The sequence below is a fragment of the Halichoerus grypus genome, chromosome 13 (assembly GCF_964656455.1).
Source record: "Halichoerus grypus chromosome 13, mHalGry1.hap1.1, whole genome shotgun sequence".
Lineage (NCBI taxonomy): Eukaryota > Metazoa > Chordata > Mammalia > Carnivora > Phocidae > Halichoerus > Halichoerus grypus.
Window position 1 is genome coordinate 69,719,084 of NC_135724.1, and position 15,450 is coordinate 69,734,533.

Here is a 15,450-nt window from a genome sequence, read left to right on the forward strand (position 1 = left end):
ATAAGTAATATTTTTTAAAATTTCAATTTCTAATTGTTTATTGCTAGGTATTAGAGATAAATTAATTTTTTGTATATTGATCTTTTTCCTGCAAACTTGATAAACTCATTTATTAGTTCTAGTAACCTTTTTATAGATTCCATCAGGTTTTCTCCATAGATAATCATTTTATCTGCAAATAAAGATAGTTTGGCTTCTTCCTTTCCATTTTGAATACCTTTTATTTCTTTTTCTTGCTGTATTACACTGACTGGAACCTTCAGTGCACTATCAAATAGAAGAAATGAGAGAAGACTTTCTTTCCTTTGTCCTGATCTTGGAGAGAAAGCATTTGTCTTTCACTATTAAATACGATGTTCGGGTTTTTTCTGTAGAAGTCTCTTATCAAGATGAAGTTTCCTTCCATCCCAGTTTGCCAAGGGCTTCTTTTTTTTTTAATTTGTAATCAGGAATGGATGTTAGATTTGTCAGATACTTTTTCTCTGTCTATTACAATGATTGTATAATTTTTTTAGTTTATTAACTTGGGTAAATTACATTGATTTTCAAATATTAAACCAATCTTGCAATCCTGAGATAAACCCCACTTCATAATGTAGCTAGCATCTTTTCATATATTGTTGGATTTGATATAGTAAAATTTTGTTTAGAATTTTGCATCTGTGCTCATGAGAGATATTGGTCTGTTGCTTTCTTTTCTTGTAATGTCTTTGTCTAGTTTTGATAAAGCAAAAGTTGGCCTTAAAAATGAGTTGGGAAATTTTCCCTTCTCTTCAATTCTCTGGTAGAATTTGTGTAGAATTGGCATTATTTCTTCCTTAAATGTTTGGTAGAATTCACCAGTGAAGCATGTGTGTTTGAAGCTTTCTATGTGGGAAGGTTGTAAACTACACACTCTATTTCTTTAATAGTGCTATTTAAGTTACATATTTATTTTTGAGTAGTTTATGTCTTTAAGGACTCTGTCCATTTCATTTTGAATTGATTGACATGAATTAGTTTATAATATGCCCTTATTATCCTTTTAATATATGTAGAATTTGTATTGATGTCACCCCTCTCGTTTCTGTTATTGATAATTTGTGTCTTCTCTTGTCTTTTCTTGATCAATATGGCTAGAGGTATATCAATTTTATTTACCTTCTCTAAAAACTGTCTTTTCATTTCACTGACCTCTCTATTTTTCTGTTTTCCATTTTATTTCTGCCTTGATCTTTATTATGCTATTTCTTCTCCTTACTCAGTGATTAATTTTCTTTTTCTAGTTTCTTAAAAGTGGACGCTGGGGAAGCTGAACACTGTGTTAGCAACATGTTGACATGTTTTCAATTTCAGTCAGTAAAAAAAATAGTTCTTAATTTCCCTTTTGCTTTATTTTACCCACAGGGTTCCTTAGAAATGTATTGTTTAGTTTCCAAATATTTGGAGATTTTTCAAATCTGTCAATTTCTAATTGAATTCCATTGTGGTCACAGAACATCTGTTGAATAACTGAAATCCTTTTAAATGTATTGAGTCTTGTTTTATATCCATGTATTCTGGTAATAGATGAGAATATGGTCTATTTTGGTAAATATTATGTGTCTACTTGAAAAAAACGTGTATTCTGATTTTGGGTGGAGTGATCTATAAATATCAATTAGATCAAGTAGGTTGATAGTGTTCAAGTCTGCTATATCTTTACTGATTTTTTATATTTTTTTTCTGTCAATTATTGAGACAGGGGTATTGAAATCTCCAACTACAATTGTGTATGTATTTGTTTCTCTTTGCCATTCTCCTTAATATATTTTGAAGTTCTTTTATCAGATGCATAAATATTTAGGTTATGTCTTTTTTATTAGTTGACATTTCTATCATGATGGAATAACCTCCTTTATCCTTGGTAATATTCTTTGCTGAAATTGACTTTGTCTTAGAGTAATATAACCACTCAAGGTCTATTTTGATTAGTGTTAGCATAGCATAATTTTTTCCATACTTTTCACCTACTTGTATCTTTCTGTTGAAGATCATTCTTGTAGACAGCATGTAGTTTTGGCTTGTGCTTTTTTATCTGGTGTGACAACTCTATCTTTTAATTAGGGTGATTATACCATTTATATTTAATGTAATTATTTATATGATTACATTTAAAGCTACTGTCTAATATTTTCTATGTGTCCCATCTGTTCTTTGTTTCGTTTTTTTTCTTCTTTTTCTTCCTGCTTTTGGATTGACTGAGTACATTTTATTATTTTATTTGTTGACTAGTTACAACTCAGGTTTTGTTATTTTAGTAGTTGCTTAATGGTTTGTAGTGTTCATCTTTAACTTATCACAAACTATCTTCAAATTATATTATATGATTTCGTGATTGGTATAAGAACCTTACAATACATAGTATACTTCCATTTTTCCCCTCCTGGCCTTTGTGCTATTGTTTTCATACATTTTACTTTTTTTTTTTTTAATAAAGATTTTATTTATTTATTTGATAGAGAGAGACAGCCAGAGAGGGAACACAAGCAGGGGGAGTGGGAGAGGGAGAAGCAGGCTTCCCGCTGAGCAGGGAGCCCGACGCGGGGCTTGATCCCAGGTCCCTGGGATCATGACCTGAGCCGAAGGCAGACGCTTAACGACTGAGCCACCCAGGCGCCCCTACTTTTACTTATAAACATCACACCATATTATGTTTTTTGTTTAACCAATAAGTTAACTCTCTTACTGAAGTATAGTTGATGTAATATTAAATTAGTTTCAGATGTACAACATAGTGATTCAACAATTATATACATTTTGAAATGCTCACCACAATAAGTGTATTACAGTATTATTGACTGTATTCCCTACATTATACTTTTCATCCGGTGACTGATTTATTTTATAGCTGGAAGTTTGTACCTCTTAATCCTTTTCACCTATTTTGACCATATCCCCACCCTCTCTGCTTTAGCAACCACCAGTTTGTTCTCCATATGTATGAGTGTGATTCTCTCTTTTTTGTTGTTGTTGTTTGTTCATTTGTCTTTTTTTAAAGATTCTACATATAAGTGAAATCACATTGTATTTGGATATTTAAATAGTAAGAAAAATCTTATATATTTACCTATGTAGTTACCAGTTCTACTGTTCCTCATTCTTTTAGGTGGATCCACATTTCCATCTGGTATCATTTTCCTTCCGCTTAAAAATATTTCCTTTAGCATTTCTACGGTGTAAGTCTACTAGTGATGAATTCTTTCAGCTTTTGCATGCCTCAGATAGTCTTTGTTTTGCTTTAGTTTTTGAAAGATCTGAATATAGAATATTAGCTTGATAGTTGTTGGGTCCCCTCTCCTCTTCACTGCTTTAAAGACTGAGTTCCATTATTTCCAACAAGAAATATGTTGTCATTATTATCTTTGTTTCTCTATATGTTGTGTGTGTGTTTTTTTCCTTTGGCTGCTTTGAAGATGTTCTCTTTATTGATGGTTTTGAGCAGTTTGATTATGATGTGCCTTCATGTAGTTTTGTCCATGTTTCTTTTTTTTTTTTTTTAAGATTTTTATTTATTTATTTGACAGAGAGAGACACAGCGAGAGAGGGAACACAGCAGGGGGAGTGGGAAAGGGAGAAGCAGGCTTCCCGCCAAACAGGGAGCCCGATGTGGGGCTCGATCCCAGGACCCTGGGGTCATGACCTGAGCCGAAGGCAGACGCTTAACGACTGAGCCACCTAGGCGCCCCCATTGTCCATGTTTCTTGTGCTTAGAGTTTATTGACCTTCTCGGATTTGTGGGTTTATTGGGTTTGCCTGTTTGGAAAATTTTAGGCTATTATTTTTTCAAAATTTCTTATATTTCCTCTCCTTCATTCACTCTAAGTACACATATATGAGGCCACTTGAAGTTGTTGTACAACTCACTGAGTTAAGTAGAGGCATGGGTTTTTTAGCCTGGGTTTTTTTAACATATGAAATACAGTTATAACTTTTTTTAAAAGATTTATTTATTTGAGAGAGAGAGAGCATGAGCGGGTGGGGCAGAGGGAGAGGGAGAGAGGATCTCAAGCAGACTCCACGCTGAGCTAGGAGCCCAGTGTGGGGCTTGATCTCATGACCCTGAGATCATGACCTGAGCTGAAACCAAGAGTCAGATGTTTAAATGATTGCGCCACCCAGGCACCCCAGTTACAACAACTTTTTAAATGTCCTTGTCTGCTAATTGTAATATCTGTGTAGATTTGGGGTCAGTTTTGATTGATTGCTTTCTATCTTCAGTATGGGTCATATTTCAGACTTATTCAGACTCTTCTTAGAAATCTACCTTCTTCCTGTGTGCTCTCAACCCAAAGTGAGACTTTTGGGTTGGAAGGAGATACCTCTGAACTAAACTACAGATCAGTGTCACCCAGTTCTCATCTTTATCTTATTCTAGGCATACCATACCCCCTACCATCCTTACCTTTCTGTTGGACACCTCTGTCCTTCTATTTATTTACAATATTCAAGAGCAGCAATTGGCCAACTGGTCCCTGCCCAAACATCCAGGCCATATGCCTCAAGAATTCCTTTTTGCACAGCCCTGTGATGCCCTTGGCATGCCTACTCAAGTAACTCCTTTAGCACTAATTTAATTCTCTGTGTTTCCATTTATAGGATTTTACCTAGCCATATGGCCTGCTGTCTCTGCCAATTCAAAAATAATATTGATGTTGTCTGCAAGACAGTCAAGCTGCACTGTGACAGTGAATGTCTGACAAATGCCACACATTGTGTTGAGTCTGAATTAAAAAATTAAAATTTTTTAATTTTTATTTTATTTTATTTATTTTTTTTCTTTTTAATCAACAATGATAAAATTTTTAACTAATGATGTCATTGCATTATTTTTATTCATTCAGAGTCAAATCCCTAAATCTCTCTTTTTTCAAAAAAGATTTATTTATTTATTTGAGAGAGAGAGAGCACGTGAGTCGAGGGAGGGGCAGAGGGAGAGAATCTCAAGCAGACTCCCCGCTGAGTGTGGAGCCCAACGCGGGGCTCGATCCCATGACCTTGAGATCATGACCTGAGCCAAAACCAAGAGTTGTATGCTTGAGCCACCGAAACACTCCTCATATCTCTAAATTTCTAAGAACTATTCCTTTGTTAAAAGTCAGATTCTCAGTCATGTTATTAAATTAATTACCCCCAAATGAAAACTTGTTCATATAGTGCATCACAGTTTGTAAACTGATTTTTAAAAATATTTTATTTATTTATTTAATTGACAGAGAGAGAGACAGCATGAGGGGCAACACAAGTAGGGGGAGTGGGAGAGGGAGAAGCAGGCTTCCGGCTGAGCAGGGAGCCTGATGTGGGGCTCGATCCCAGGACCCCAGGATCATGACCTGAGCCAAAGGCAGTCGCTTAACCAACCGAGCCACCCAGACGCCCCTGTAAACTGATTTTATATGCATTAGATCTCAGGTGCCCTTTGTTTTATAGGACAGGTAAAGGTACATTTTTGTTTATTTTTTTATTTTTACAAGTAATATAAGAGTAAAAGTAATGCTGATTTATAAAAAAGTTTTATTCAGAGGCTGAGACTTTCTGTTCCCTAACCAGAAGCTGCTACCTTCTAATGGATAGAGAGGGCTCTTCTATTCTTGGATTGTCCAACTCTGAACTCGTTCTGAATCTTAAGCTTTTCTGTCCAAAAACACTCAGGTGCTTTTTATAAATTTATTTATTTATTTATTTATTTGAGAGAGAGAGAATGAGAGAGAGCGAGTACATGAGAGGGGGGAGGGTCAGAGGGAGAAGCAGACTCCCTGCCGAGCAGGGAGCCCGATGCGGGACTCGATCCAGGGACTCCAGGATCATGACTTGAGCCGAAGGCAGTCGCTTAACCAACTGAGCCACCCAGGCGCCCTTTTTTTTTTTTTTATAGATTGTTTTTTTTTATTTATTTATTTGAGAGAGAGAGAATGAGAGAGAGCGAGTACATGAGAGGGGGGAGGGTCAGAGGGAGAAGCAGACTCCCTGCCGAGCAGGGAGCCCGACAAAAACACTCAGGTGCTTTTAAGTATTTTTCTGTATACTATGTTTTATTGGCACTAACTTGATGACTTCCAAAATGTGCTTTTGCACTTGGATAGATGGAATACGGGTCCTTATCAATGATCTAGGGTACATCAGAAATAATACTTTGCTACTTCTGTAAGTACAGTGTTGCTTATTTTTCAAAACAATTTTTTACCAATTATATTACTCCCTTCTCCCTTAGAGGTGGACAGAAGAGGCATGTTGAATCTCCTTTTACAGGTGAGGAAAACTGTGATCAGAGGTGTTAAGTGCTGTAGCCTAGCACTCAAGTGTCTCATTTTGCACTCTCTGCAAGCCTGTTGCTCCTCCTTTCTCGTGACCTCCTCTGACCCTCACCACCACCACTAAAGATATTTCCAATTCTTCTGGAAAAGAAACCCAGCAGCACAATGCTGTGCAGTCTACACAAGCTGTACACTTGACCTTCAGGTAGTTGGAAGCTCTGGACAGTTCCCTAAATAAAGCTGGAAATACTAGAAATGAAAGTGAAGTAGGCATCTGGCAAAAGATTCTTTATCCCTTGTGCATTTTAAAACCTCAAGTATCATTCCATTGATTTATTGAACATTCCACATTGACATATCTCTCACACCTGGGACATCTCTTAACCTAGACCCCAGATCCCTGCCCAAATTTAAGCAAAGAGCCAGGGTGGACATAGTGGGTTTCTTTCTGTTTAGAGCTTATGTTATGTGAGCTGCAATATATGGGAGCAGGGACCAAGCAAAGGAATGGGTGGGTGGGTAGAGAGGGCATGTCCAGATGAGGACCTGCTAACAGTGGGTGTTGTCATGGGCATCTGTGATGGCAGCAAGAACACAAGCATGCTGAAGAGTGGAAGGAGGAAGCATCTGAAGTAGGACAGGGTGGGGTATATGAATGCCAGGAGTCACATTAGATCTGCACACAGTTTAGCTGAGTGTCTTCCAGCCTTGACTTTTTTTGAGTACTGCACAATCGAGCCTTGGGGAACCCATGGAATAATCCCAAATACAGTTATTCACACCATGGAAGGTTCTGAGTAAATAGCTGCTTTTTCAAAAAATACCCTTTTCTCCTTTTGTTGTTGCCAATCATAGATTCAAGTTTGAGTTTGTCTCCTCTCTAAATGGTACTCAAATATTTGTTGATTCTTAATTTATTTGGGATGTATGACTGTGGACTGACAAAAAGCTGTACTATCAGTCTTTCATTATCAAAACTAGTCTCTTTTTTGTTGACAGATGAAGAAGTATCTGTAAGGAATGCAGAAGGATCATTCATGAAGGTATTGAAATCCCGGAAGAAGAGCACCAGTACTGAGCTGATAATTGAGCCAGAGAAGCCATCCTCAGACAAAAATCGCTTCAGTTTAGCCTTTATGAATGAGCAGCTAGACTTTAATGATGAAAGTGATGTTATTAGTGCGCTGAATTACATATTGCCTTATTTCTCAGAGGGAAATCTAGAAGATGTAGAATCAACATTATTACCATTCATTAAACTTCTGTTTTCAAATGTGCAAGACGGAGACAAGCCCATGGGTCCCTTGACAAACAACACAGGGAACCCTTTTCTTAAACCTGGACCCAACAATTCAACTTACAAAAATAAACTGAGGAAACTCCATTTTCTAGAAAATTTGTTAGATGCAGAAATTCAAGAAAAATTGATGAGGTGAAAAAGAAAGAAAAAACTGCCATGCTTATACATTCCGGCCTTTTTGGTCCCAAATTCAAACGCCAAATCTTTCCAAAGAAATTGGAAACTGCCCAAGCACAGGAAAAGAGCCTCACCAAGGCTGAGAGTGTAGGGAAGAAGTTTCTGAGAGTAAAGAAGGTTGTCACGGGCCCAAAGGGCCTACGGAAAAGGTACCTCAAAAAAATGCGCCATCAGAGAAACCGGGGGAAACAGAATGCCCAGCCATTTGTGGAGAATATGGCCAAAGAAAGAAGGCTCAGTAGACCTTCCCCAAGGGAGCTGGAGCAGCTTCACATGGCGCAGAGGCCCAGGAAATTAGTGGGAGACTCCTTCAGTAGAGCCTTCATTCACAAAGGAGCACAATTCTTTCCTGAAACAATACATCTTGGGCAGGCCTTCTGCCTCCACTGCTCCAAAATCCCTACCTGAGGTGAAAAACAAATCAAAAGACTTAACCGACACCATTTTTGTTTTTAGAGGATGCAAATGCTAGAGTTAGGAATATGAAGGCTTCTAAACCAGTCTCACATTCCAGAAAAAAGTACCTCTTTCATAAAACTCGCTCGCGTGTGGTCCACAGAGCACCCAAGGCCAAGCTGAGTCGAAAATCCAGAAAGGAAAGTCCTATCAGTAATAGGCTGATGCTTGCAAAGAGGCCTCCGTTCTCTGCCATCAGGAGCCTCATAAATTCCCCTTCACGGGAGGCTTTTTCATCTTCAGGAGAACTGAGTTCTCAGGAAAATCCTTTTCCAGAATTATTTACTCTTTCAGAACCTTTTAGAGAAAACACTACTGGAGAAAACACTACTGCACAGAATGTTTTTGAGAAACCTATTTCTACAAGAAACATGACTGTGCCAGAACAAACCCTCCCTGCATTCAGGAACCATAAGAATCTTTCCAGTGCATATTCTGTGGCCACCACAGACAACTTTATGCCAACTGTTAAACAAACCAATGAACCACGATGGATAAACCACAGTGTGGGCACTGAATTGCCCCCGAAGCCCACAGGCTTCACTGTGTCGAAGCTCTCAGCCCCAGGTGACCTATTTGAAATCCAGCTAAACCAGCAGCTACGGTCCCTCATCCCGAACAACGACGTGAGAAGGCTCATTTCTCACGTTATCCGGACTTTGAAAATGGACTGCTCTGAGACCCACGTGCAACTGGCCTGTGCCAAGCTCATCTCCAGAACAGGCCTCCTGATGAAGCTTCTCAGTGAGCAGCAAGAAGTAAAGGTGTCCAAGGCAGAGTGGGATACGGACCAATGGAAGACTGAGAACTACATCAATGAGAGCACAGAAGTCCAGAGTGAACAGAAAGGGCAGGAGTCCAGCGAGGTGAGGAAAACTCCTAAAACATGGGATCTGGACTTTGAGTCAGTTTAGGACGTGCCATGAAAGCACCCAAGCACATAGGCCGGGGGGCTCCTAGTCTGGGTCGGCCAGCAGAGCACCCCGAGGAGGCTGGTCTTTGCTGCTTCGGGCCCTCTTGCTCCTGAGCTCAGGGGGCTCTGAACTCAACCTATAAGCCCTTCCAACTTATTTAAGGTTTTCCAGTGTTACACATAAATCTGCGGATGTGGAACTTACTGTAACTCCAGAGCCGGCTAAGGAGGTTGAATCTTCTACAGCCCAGCAGGAGGCTCCACCTCAGCCTCTTGAGCATACTGAGGAAGCAGAACCTTCTCCAACCCAGCAAGAGACCTCAGCTAAGCCTCCAGAGGCGGTTGAGCCTTCAAGTGAGCAGCAACCAGCTCAGCCTTCTGAGTCTCCTGAGGGGTTTGAACCTTTTCTAACTCAACAGGAGACCCCAGCTCAGCCTTCAGAGCCTCCTGAGGAAGCTAAGCCTCCAAGTGTACAGGAACCACCAGCTCTGCTTTCTGAACCTAGTGAGGAATTTGAACTTTCTCTGACTCAGCAGGAGATCCCAGCTCAGCCCCCAGAGAATCCTGAAGAGGCAGAACATTCTCCAGCTCAGCAGGAGCCCCCAGCTCCGCTTCCAGAGCCTTTTGGAGAAGCTGAACCTTCCTCAACCCAGGAGGAGACCTCAGCTCAGCCTGCAGAGCTCCCTAATGAGGCAGAATCTTCAACCCAGCAGGAGACCCCAGCTCAGTCTCCGGGAGAGATAGAATCTTCAGCAACCCTGCAAGAACAACCAGCTCAGCCTCCAGAGCTGCCTTCTGGGGAGGTGGAACCTTCTCCAACCCAGCAGGAGCACCCAGCTCAACCTCTAGGGCATCATGAGGTGACCGTTTCGCCTCCAGGTCACCATCATGTTCAACATTAAAACCTGCCCGATGTCAGTGTTAAACCTGCAGATGTGCAGGTTACTATAACACCAGAACCCATTACAGAGGTGGGTGAACCTTTGCCAGTTCAGCAGGAGGCTGCAGCTCAGCCCTCTGTGCCCCTTAATGTGGAACCATTTGCAACCCAGCATGAAGCCCCAACTCTGCCTCCACAGTCCCCTGAGAAAGCTGAACCTTTGCCAGTTCAACAGGAGACTCCGACTGAATCCCCAGAATCTACCACACAGGAGAAACCTCCAACACAGCAGGAAACGTCAGTTCAGCATCCCGAGTATCCTGGAGAAGTTAAACCTCCCACAACCCAACAGGAGGCCCTGGCTCAGCAATCACAGGGCCCCGAGGGTGAACCATCTTCAACCCAGGAGGAGGCCCTGGCCAAACCTCCAGAGACCCAGGAAGAGGGTGAACATCTTGCAGCCCAGCAGGAGGCCCCAGCTCAGCTTCCACAGACCCCTGTAGAGGCTGAACCTTCCTCAATACAGGAGGAGAGCCAGGGTCATCATCCACAGACTCCTGAGAAAGTTAAACCTTCAACGCAGCAGGAGGCCCCAGTCCGGCATCCACAAGCCCCTGAGGAAGGAAAACCATCTCCATCCCAGGAGGAGGCTCCAGCTCAATTTCCACACACCCCTGAGAAGGGTGAATCTTCAACCCAGGAGGAGAGCCAGGGTGAGGATCCACAGACATCTGAGCAGGTTGCACCTTCTCCAACCCAAAAAGAAGCCCCAGCTCAGCACCTACAGACCTCTGAGGGGATCAAACCTACAACCCAGGAGGAGTCCCCAGCTCAGCACCCTCAGGTCCCAGAGGAGGGTGAGCCTTTTCCAACCCAACCAGAGACCCCAACTCAGTATCCAGAGTCTCTTGAGGGGATTGAGCCTTCTCCAGCCCAGTCAGAGGCCACAGTTCAGCATCCAAATCCCCTTGGGGAGGTTAAACCTGCAAGCCATCAGGAGGCCCCAAGTCAGCAACTACAGACCTCTGAGGAAGTTAACCCTTCTGCCACCCAGCAGGAAGCCACAGCTCAGCATCCAGAGCCTTCTGGTGAGGTTGAACCTTCTCCAGCCCAACAGGAGGAGGTCCCAGCTTCCTCTCCAGAGCATCATATGGTAACAGTTTCTCCTCTAGGTCAGAGTCAAACTCAGCTTCTGCTGTTGCCCAGTGTCACTGTTAAACCTGTGGATCTGGCACTTACCATAACTCCAGAGTCCACTAATGAGGTTGAAACTTTTCTACCCCAACAAGAGGCCTCAGCTCAGTCTGCAGTGTCCCCTGAGCAGTTGGAACCTTCTCCAATCCAGCAGGAGGTCCCAGGTCAGCATCCAGCACCCCCTGAAAATTTTGAACCTTTTCCAGTCGAGCAGGGAGTCCCAATTCAGCCTGAAGATCTTCCTGAGGAAATTGAGCTTCCTCCAAGCCAGCAGTGGAGCCCAGCTCTGTCTCAAGTGCCTGTTGTGGGTGTAGAACCTTCTCTAGTCCAGCATGCGGTCCCAGCTCAACATCCAAAGCCCAATGAGGGGATTGGGCCTTCTCCAGTTCAGTATGAGCACCCAGCTCAGCCTCCAGAGTCCTCTACAGATATTGTATCTCAGGCTCCAGTACATCATGAGGTGACATTCTCACCTCTAGGTCCCGGTCAAGCTCAGCATCCAATGTTGCCCAGTATCACAGTTAAACCTGTAGATCTGGAGGCTTCCATAACTCCAGTGCCAACTAAGGTTGAACATTCTCCAGTGCAGCAGAAGGTCCCTGCTCAGGCTCCAGTTCCCCCTGAGCAGATTGAATTTTCTCCAATCCAGTTCAAGCCTCTTTCCCAGTCTCCAGAGATCCCCAAAGATGAATCTCTTCCAGGCCAACAGGAGCTCATAGCTCAGACTCCAGACCCTCCTAACGAGGTAGAACCTGCTTCAAGCCAACAGGAGGTCCTAGCTGAGCCATCAGAGCCCCCTAAGGAGATTGAACCATCTGCAAATGAACATGCAGTCTCAGCTCATCCTCCAAAGCCCACTGAGGAGGTCAAGCCTCCAACTCAGCAGGAGGCTCCAGCTCAGTCTCCTGTCCCCCAGCAGGCCCCAGCTATATCTCCTGAGCCCCCTAAGGAGGTGGAATCTTCTCCCACACAGCCAGAGGCCGCAGCTCAGCCTTCAGAGCCCCCTCAGAAGGTAGAACCATCTCCAGCCCAGCAGGAAACCCCAGCTCAACCTCTAGAACTCCCTGACAAAGTAGAACTTTTTCCAGTCTCTCAAGAGACTCATCCTCAGCTTCCACAGTCTCCTGAGAAGGTAGAATCCTCTCCAGTCCTGCAAGAAGCCCCATCTCTACCTCTAGAGCCCCTTAAGGAGGTAGAACCTTCTCCAACCCAGCAGGAGGCTCCAGCTCAGCCTCCAGAACCACCTAAGGAGGTTGTAGCACAACCTCCAGTCCATAATGAGGTGACAGTTCCAGCTCTAGGACAAGAGCAAGCTCAGCATTCAAACTTGCCCAGTGCCACTGTTAAACCTGTTGACCTGGAGCTTACTGTAACTCCAGAACCTACTACAGAGGCTGAGCATTCCACGGCCCTGCAGCAGACTCTATCTCTTCCAGAGGACCCCGAGCTGACACTTCCACATCCAGAGCACGTTCAGGCTCAGCAACCAAATTTGACTGAAGTCACAGTTCAACCTTTAGACCTGGAGCTTACCGTAACTCCAGAACCCACTACAGAGGTCGAACATTCTACAGCCCTGAAGAAAACTATAGCTCCTCCAAAGGACCTCGAAGTGACATTTGCACACCTAGAGCAGGTTCAGACTCAGCATCCAACTTTGGCTGAAGTCACAGTTCAACCTTTGGACCTGGGGCTTACCATAACTCCAGAATTTACTAAGGAGACTGAACTTTCTCTACCTACGCAGGGGACCCCAGTTCAGCCTCCAGAGCCACCTAAGGAGGTTGTTGTAGCTCAATCTCCAGTATATCAGGAGGAGATTGTTCAGACACCAGGTCAAGATCAAGCTCAGCATCCATCATCACCCAATGTAACAGTTCAACATTTGGACCTGGAGCTTACTGTAAGTCCAGAACCCACTATAGAAGTTGAACATTTTACACCCCTGAAAAAGACTACATCTCCTCCAAAAGACCTTGAGGTGACACTTGCACATTCAGAGCAGTTTCAGTCTCACCGTCCAACCTTAAATAAAGTCACAGTTAAACCTTTGGACCTGGAACTTACCATAACTCCAGATCTACTACCGAGGTTGAACCTTCTCCAGCCATGCATGAGACCCCACATCAGCATCCAGAGCCGCCTAAGGAACTTGTATGTCAACCTCCCGTATATCAAGAGGCAGCATTTCCAACACCACATCAGGATCAAGCTCAGCATCGGTGGTCACCAGATGTGACAGTTGAACCTTTGGACCTGGAGCTTACCATAACTCCAGAATCTACTACAGAGGTTAAACAGTCTACAACCCTGCAGCAGACTACAACTCCTCCAAAGGACCTTGAGGTGACATTTCCACAGTCAGAGCAGGTTCGGGTTCAGCATCCAACCTTAAATAAAGTCACGGTTAAACCTTTGGACCTGGGGCTTATCATAACTCCAGAACCTACTACAGAGACCAAAACTTCTCCAACCATGCAAGAGACCCCAACTCAGCCTCCAGAGCCACCTAAGGAGGTTGTAGTTCAATATCCATTCCATCAGGAGGTGACAGCTCCAACTCCAAGTAAGGATCAAGGTCAGCATCCAGCGTCACCCAGCACCACATTTCATCATGTGGACTTGGGGCTTACCATTACTCCAGAACCTATTATGGAGGCTGCACATTCTACAACCACAAAGAAGACTACAGCTCCTCCTCCAAAGGACCTTGAGGTGACACTTGCACATCCAGAACAGGTTCAGAGTCAACATCCAAACCTGACTGAAGTCACGGTTCCACCTATGGACCTGGAAATTACTATAACTGCAGGATCCAATATGGAGGTTGAACCTTCTCCAACCATGCAAGAGATCCCAACTCAGCCTCCAGAGCCACCTAAGGAAGTTGTAGTTCAATATCCATTCCATCAGGAGGTGACAGCTCCAACTCCAAGTAAGGATCAAGGTCAGCATCCGGCATCACCCAGTACCACATTTCATCATGTGGGCTTGGGGCTTACCATTACTCCAGAACCTATTACAGAGCCTACACATTCTACAACCATGAAGAAGACTATAGCTCCTCCTCCAAAGGACCTTGAGGTGACACTTGCCCATCCAGAACAGGTTCAGAGTCAATATCCAAACCTGACTAGAGTCACTGTTCCACCCGTGGACCTGAAAATTACTGTACGTCCGCAACCAGAGTCATCTGAGACAGTTTTTCCCCCAACGACCCAGAGTCGTCTGAGACAGTTTTTCCCCCAACGACCCACTGTGCATTCAGGGCTGCCTCTTGTAAAATATACCCCAGAAAAGGCCTACGCAACTGTAACTGAGCAACCAGAAGAGAACGCTACCACGAACATCAACCTATGTGAGCTCTGTATCTGCAAAGATGAGACGCTGTCGTGTACTGGTTTCAGTGCAAAGCAGAGGCTCCGCAGAGTGCCGCTGCCAGAGCCCAGCCCCTACAACGGCACCTTCGCCATCTTGTAAGAATTGCCTTTCCTCATTTGTTCTCTGCCTCCTCCTTGCCACGGCAGCCTTTTCTTCCAGGTCTTCCTGGGCCTTCCTCATCTCCCCAACCCATGTTGACTTTCTGTTTTTACCTTTTCTTTGTCAACTCTCCCTTATCTTTGTTTTGCTCTTTGCTATTGTTCCCCCTTCTCCAATCTTTCACTTGCAATTGCCCTTATTCCTTTTTCTTATCCAGTTTTTTATCCCCATCATTTCATTCCTTAACCTCTACTCTCCCACTTTTGCTCCATCCTCTTTATAGCCACATGTCCTTCTCTCCATCTCGTTGGTGGTGATACAACAAAGGGGTTAAGAGTAGAGATTCTGGAACTAGACCGCCTGGCTTTGAACCGAGGTCTGTCACTTACTAGCTTTTGATTCCTTTTCCTTTTCCGTAAAATGGGGATTATGATAGTTACCATCTCGTGGGCTTATTGTGAGATTTAGATGAGTTAATACATATAAAGCACTTACACTGGTGCCTAGCATATATATGAGTGTTATGTATTATTATTTGACTCCTCAGTTATGTTCAGAACTCATCTTTGTTCCCTGGCCTTCTATATATAGCACCTATTTTGTGCCCAGCCCAGGACTCAGTACTGTAGGATCCATGAGAGTATGACATTGTCTTTAGAACATGAAATGATAGGTGGGAAGAAAGGAAACAGGCAGAGAAAGGGAGGTGACCTATGATTAAGTACAGACCATAGGTGCTGTAATTCACCAGAATCTGTAATCAATAGAGTGTGGAGGT

At 43.4% G+C, this 15,450-nt stretch overlaps 2 protein-coding genes across 2 annotated transcripts in view; both read left to right on the top strand.

The window, feature by feature from the left end:
- LOC144379744 (leucine-rich repeat-containing protein 37A3-like) overlaps window positions 1-10,174 on the top strand; it is a 32,767-nt gene extending 22,593 nt beyond the window's left edge. The window contains 5 exon segments of the mRNA XM_078060104.1: window positions 4,618-4,733; window positions 7,272-7,546; window positions 7,816-8,060; window positions 8,062-8,200; window positions 8,202-10,174. Coding sequence (XP_077916230.1) covers window positions 4,618-4,733; window positions 7,272-7,546; window positions 7,816-8,060; window positions 8,062-8,200; window positions 8,202-9,119 — 1,693 coding nt within the window. The 3' untranslated portion in view covers window positions 9,120-10,174.
- Window positions 9,128-15,450, top strand: part of LOC144379745 (uncharacterized) — a 164,203-nt gene continuing 157,880 nt past the window's right edge. Inside the window, 6 exon segments of the mRNA XM_078060105.1 lie at window positions 9,128-9,174; window positions 9,282-9,978; window positions 10,060-12,750; window positions 14,019-14,065; window positions 14,183-14,367; window positions 14,488-14,668. Of these exon segments, the coding sequence (XP_077916231.1) occupies window positions 9,128-9,174; window positions 9,282-9,978; window positions 10,060-12,750; window positions 14,019-14,065; window positions 14,183-14,367; window positions 14,488-14,668 (3,848 nt within the window).